Source organism: Dinoponera quadriceps, unplaced genomic scaffold, assembly GCF_001313825.1.
Source record: "Dinoponera quadriceps isolate SergipeBrazil2010 unplaced genomic scaffold, ASM131382v1 scaffold37, whole genome shotgun sequence".
In the NCBI taxonomy this organism is placed as follows: Eukaryota; Metazoa; Arthropoda; class Insecta; order Hymenoptera; family Formicidae; genus Dinoponera; species Dinoponera quadriceps.
This window is the reverse complement of record NW_014554446.1, coordinates 2250198-2256420: the sequence shown is the minus strand read 5'-3', so window position 1 is coordinate 2256420 and position 6223 is coordinate 2250198. Positions and strand designations below refer to the sequence as shown.

Genomic DNA, 6223 nt, shown 5'->3' with positions numbered 1-6223 from the left:
ATGGCGGTCAGTGCCGTGAGACACCTCGCGCTCGTTCTCTGCGTCCTGCTGCAGTACCGTAAGTACCGTCGGCTCGGCTTCCCGGCCGACGATTCAGCTCTTCCTCGTTCGGCCTCTTTCCTCTATTCGCGTTTGAATTCCCGGGATTTCGCGGGACTGCGCGCCGTTCGCGATGAATCGATTTATCTCGCCCGATCGACCCCTCGGCAAGAGGAGCTCGGGGAGAGAGGGTGGAACGAAGACGAGAGGTGAAATAAGTCGAGCGAGAAAGAGAGAGAGAGACGCTCTTTATAAGTGCGCGACGGATTCGTCCGTCTCGGTCGGAAAAACGCGGTTGGAAAATGAGAGCGGCGTCTCTCAACGTGACGGAGCGCCGTGATGTTGTGTGCTGAAACGGTGAAACGGTGCTTGTCGGCGCTGTGAGAAGTCTTGAACGTTTTCCCCTTGAAACGTAGTCTTTTTCTCTCCGATACGTATCCAGCTGAGATTTCTTCCTCACTTTTGTTCCGTATTATCGTTTGTGACGGTCCATTTTTAATTCGCTTTCATTGTGTACTTGACGGTGTTCGCTTCATGCTTCTCTCGCGGCAATGTTATCAGTAACGTCGTTTCGCCGGCCGTGTTGAAGCGAGTGCGACCTTTTCCGCCATGATTCCTTTACAAATTCAAACTCGGCGCCGAAGACGGCCGGCTTGAGTCGTTTCTTGAATCGAGAATACGCGATCTCGTAACGCCTGCTCGCGACGGCTTTTAGATTTTCAATGTATTTAAAGAAGATAACTTAAAGAGAGAGCCACTTATTATACGAGAGGTTCTCGTAAGACGGGGTAGGCTAATTTGCTTTGAACGTTGAGAACGAGATTCAAGTCTCCGAACCCACCCAGAAGAAAAATCGAAAAGTAGAAGGAAGGCTCGAGTAACCTGGAACACCTTGGCATTTTTAATATCGCATTCTGCGATTATAGCACCGGCGAGTGACAAATTAATGAAATCACGGCATGTGTCGACCTTCACCTGGTTTCATCTAACGGTCCGATAATTTCTCGCTCACCGAGACGCGTAACCGTCATTATGCGACTGTGATTATCTAATAATAAACGATTAATTGAACGCTTTGATTCACTCGAAAGTGAAAAGAGGATTAAGTTGGTCGATTCGTTTTGCAGGCCATATGGCGGCACAAAATAAGACCCTGAAGGATCTCTTCAACAGTACGTCTTGCGCCAAACCGCCGTACACCTGCCCGCATCCGCAGATCGAGTTCTACCTGTATACCAGGTAGGTTCTTTTCCAGGTGTCACATAAATTGTTCCAAGTAACTCAACCTTTGATTGCGACACAATTTGTGAAGACTGGGTTTCTACGAAAACTACATTCTCGCGAGAACATTAACGTCAATCTTAATTTTAATGGGATCTGCCTTTCTCTCACCGTATTTTACGCGAAAATGAGATCGGTGGTTGATTTATTCACTCCGGAATCGCTGGCGGAAATATTGTATATTTACGAACAACAGAATATCTAAAATCGGAACTGAAAATATCTTTAAGACATCTTTAAAATGTCTTAGAGATGTTCAAAGTCGTCTTATGTCCTAATTTTGGATATTACGCTGTCTGGATTAAGATATAATTTGTCGAAATTCCCTCGTTTCTCTCGAAGGACGAACTTTACGAGGAAACGGTCAACGTCGCAACTCTCGATTTCAAGATCATGATCACTTCATCCTGTACTGAAAGTGGCCTCCTTTCAAGGCTCACCTTTCTCTCGCTGCTATAGTATCGTCACTCCTACGTTCTCGAACGCTCTCACTATCGTCTATATTTACGTAGCAAAGGCGGCAGGCGCGCGTGAAACGAATGAGACCAGCGAAAAAGAATGCGCTTTTTTCTGTGTCGCTTTACGAGACAAGGTGTCTCTCTCTCTCTCTTTCTCTCGATTTCAGAGAAACGCAGCAAGACCCATTACTGTTGAACGTGCGGAACTACAATTCCCTCCGGTACTCCAAATTCAATAAGACTCATCCGACGAAGATCATCATTCACGGCTTCGGCGGTGGACGAGACTTGGCGCCCAGCACGAACCTGCGAAATGGTAAAATCGACGGGTTTCTCCGCATTTAAATAATACGCCGCTTCAAGTCTGTAAGAACATAATTTTTATTTATTTATATGGAGAGGTGGACAATTGTGATAATCGGAGCGATGAGCGGTATGATAAAAATAATCAAACGGAGTTGGAGAGTCAGAGCTTAAAATTTGCAATTTACTAATTTACTTCTCGTAAGCTTCTCGTAAGCTAATTTCGTTCTCTCTATGCGGAACAAAATTGATAATTAATTCAAGACTTATATTCTCATATATAAGTAAGAATGCATAATTTTATATGAAAATAATTTGCTTATATAAATAAGTATTATATAAATTTGCTTATATAAAACAATTCTATCTAGTTCCGCTAAAAACATCGTATCCTTGTTGTCGAACAATAATTATCGCGAATCGAAAGAAAAAAATATTGAATAGGAAGAACGAGATATCTTCATATTGACACAATTTTCGAAGATATCGTCCTTTCTATCCAATTTTTTTTCTCAATTCAAAAAAATAACTTTTAAATGACACACGAATACGTTATTAACGAAATTACATAAAATTTTTTTATGTAAGAGCAAATTTTATCTTCACATATTCTTATACTCTTATATTCGAGAATATGAATTTTTATTGATACTCATTTTTTTCCGTGCGATAAGACTTCCGATCGTTAAGACTTGCGAAGTAGCAAACGAAATGATTGTATTGCTCGCACCGAGCTCGTACAACACTTAGACTTAACCCAGAGAAAGACCGGGGGAGAGGGGGGAATAAAAGGGGGGAGTGGGAACGATCATGGGAGTCACCGGCGCGCCGTAACGCACCTTCGATTTCAGCGTATTTCACGCGGGGCGATTACAATATCATAATCGTGGATTACGGCTCGTTGGTACGCGAGCCCTGTCTCGGGCAGATCCAGTGGGGCCCGGACTTCTGCTCGCAATGCGTCGCCCAGCTGGTGAAGTACCTGAGGGATCATCCCCGAGGCACCCGGGTGGAGAACATACACGTGCTCGGTTACAGCGTGGGCGCGCATATCGCCGGACTCATCGCGAATTACCTGCCCGATGACAGACTCGGGCGAATCACGGGTAATTGCTCGTACGGCGATCTCGCGATTCGCGTTCCCGCGGGCTTTTTTCTACCACGTTAACGCGACACGACAGCGGGACGCGTTGTCGCTTTGCGCTGAAACGCTCGGAGATGATAACTCACCTGCTCTTCCTCTACGTGCGACACGCAGGCCTCGATCCGACGATATTTTTCTACATGAACGGCAACCGCTCGATGGATTTAGACGAGACCGATGCCCATTTTGTGGACGTGATCCACACGGGCGCCGGGATCCTGGGGCAGTGGGGGCCCAACGGCCACGCGGACTTCTACGTGAACGGTGGCTCGAGTCAGCCCGGGTGCGCCACTTCTTCTATACTCCGTAAGTAGTACGAACGATCTCGCTCCGGGAGGGAGGGAGGGCGAAACAAACCGGGAATCGAGTAGAACCGAGTGACGCGTGGGGACGTATATTCGACGAGGGTGATAAAGATAGGTCTCTCTGTTTTTCCCTTCTTTCTCGGTGCGCCAAACGAACTTCCCCACCTCAGAGACGCTCTCGTGCGATCACACGAAGGTGACGCCGTATTACATAGAGTCGATCACGACGAAGAAGGGATTCTGGGCGGCCCCGTGCGCGAATCTGTTCTCTTACCTGATCGGATGGTGCAATCCCAAGAGAGAGGAGTACATCTTAATGGGGGAGGACTCCCCTCATACGTGAGTAAAGCTTCAATAAAACCGGAAATATTTACTAAGTCGGAATTCTCGTGAATCTTTCTGATTGTTCGTATCTCGAAATAAATACACATTATAAATGTCAATTTTCTCGATAGGTGAAGACGTTTGCACAAATGTCCGGACCGTCGAGCGAAAGAAATTTTACGTGCTTAGATTAACACGGATATTACTTAATTTATCGATTTATTTCTACGATGAGATCACTTTTCGTATACCCGGCGTTTCGCCGCTCGATTGCTTCTAGAGAAGACCCGCACGTTCGGAAAGTTCAAAGTCGGAGGCACGAGTAGTCGTTGAATTTCATTGACGTGTGATCAACTCAACAGGGCACGCGGCATCTTCTATCTGTCAACAAACGCACACAAACCGTACGCCCGAGGACTGCCCGAAAAAAGCCAGCGACGGACAAGTCGGAAGCGATCGTCCTCCCGCCAGTATTAAGCCTGTTGAAGCAACTGATCAACATAATCATAGAATAGTAGCGTTAGAGCTATGCGTCACGCATCGTCGCCGCGAGGGAGAGAGTTTCCTCTTCACAGCTTCGCGCCACTTCGCAGAATTTGCTCGCGTCTTCCTCGCGCGGGAAAAGCGCTCTTACCGATCTCCTTCGAATCGCGACGACGAAAAGCAACGATAGCAATTCATCGCGTGTGTAGTTCGCGTTCGTAGACGCGTCTGATCAGCCAGTTCGACACGCGTCCACGTAACACTTTCACCTGCCGCACTTCTCTCGCCGACACCGCGGGAATTTATATTCGCGCCATTATATATTTCAAGTGTTCGCGCGGCTGTGGCCGGCGCTCGCTCGTGATCTTTCAAATATATTCACGGCTCGACGAAACGGCATCTCTCGTCATCTCCCGAGAGAAATCGCGGAAAGGCGGACTCAGTCAATATTAATTCGCGCAATAACGAACGGATGAAGGTCGCAAACGTGTGTCGCAAGTTTGTATTCAGCGACGAGCAGCCGACGCTCGCGACGTTATCTCGATGGCGGAGGAAAAATAATTTATTTCGATAAACATAAGGAGGGATCGTCGTTCCTTCGCACTTTCGTCGCCGACACCGGGAACCTCTCAGCCTCCCCGACATCTTCCTCCGCTCCTTCGGCGTGTAACGTTACAAATACTATATCCTAACGTAGATTTCTCGTTTTTATACGTAATTTAGCTCACGTAACCTGCGAGGTACAACTAATTTAATTTAAAGAGCCACGATTTGCGCAGCGAAAAATGCTCTCGACCTGTAAAGAGACTTTTCGAATACAAATGTCGCTCGCAGAGGTCCGGGATTTGCTTTACTTACTTCACGACCCATCCACCACTTCTCTCTCTCTCTCTCTCTTTCTCTCAGCAAATCGCACACGGATGTGTGTCGATCGCCACAACATGAGGCCATGTTTATGTTAACAACAATATTTATTACATAATAATATTACGGTATGGTAATAACTTCTATGGATTTACAATACACTGCCGCGCTAGTCCTTAATAATATGTATAATATGCAATGGAATGATTACAAGTTCGTCGATACATCTACGCTTCAAATCGGAGGCTCCTCGACGGCCTCGAGCTTTTGTTCTTATCCTACCTCGATAGCTCTCTCTCTCTCTCTCTCTTTCTCTTGAATTTGCGTGGGTTCTATCTCTCAGGTGCGGGTGTACGATCCTGTATACGGACGGTGCTCTCGACGTCGTCGGTCCGCGCGTACGAATGTACACGTGTACACGTGTACGCCTGCACAGGTAGGCGAAAACGCGTTCGATTTCCTTCCTTTTCCTTTCGTGAATTCGGTCTTTTCTCTCCTGAGATTTCGAGGGAGATTCCGCGAGCGGCTCTCGCGAGCATCGTCCGCGTTTAGCTCGAAATAACTAGAAAACCAGGTGTCACTTAAGGAACACGATAATCTACCGTAAAAAGTGGACAGTATCCCAATTCCCTCTGGTTATAACTTATCGTTCGTCGCCGAAATTGAACATCAGTGCAAGGATTCACGTTTCGCGCGATGATGACGGCGTGATGATGATGCAAGGGGTGGGGGGGGGGAGGTAAAACTCAAAACGAATCGTCCCGACAAGATCGGCAGGGAATTTCGAGAGAGAAAACGACCGTCCGCATCGGCTGGATTTTCCAGCGATCAACGAACGGTTAACAGCGTGAAGTTCCGTTCAACCGGTCACGAACATCGTGATTGTGGATCGCGCAAGAAAGTGCGCTTTGAGGATCGCCGGCCGATGATCGGTCTAATATATATTTATTATCGAGAGAGGGCAATAACGCTTGTTAGATGATAATGAATATTAAGCTGACCAACGGCCCGCGACTGCTCAT

The 6223-nt window shown here is 46.9% G+C and overlaps 1 protein-coding gene across 1 annotated transcript; it reads left to right on the top strand.

The window, feature by feature from the left end:
• LOC106749739 (pancreatic lipase-related protein 2-like) lies at positions 1 to 6033 on the top strand. Its single transcript, XM_014629472.1, has 7 exons — positions 1 to 58; positions 1167 to 1278; positions 1946 to 2094; positions 2933 to 3187; positions 3340 to 3531; positions 3701 to 3869; positions 4217 to 6033. Exons 1-7 carry the CDS (start codon positions 1 to 3, stop codon positions 4329 to 4331), a joined length of 1050 nt encoding a protein of 349 aa, XP_014484958.1. The 3' UTR covers positions 4332 to 6033.
• The last annotated feature ends 190 nt before the right edge of the window (positions 6034 to 6223 follow it).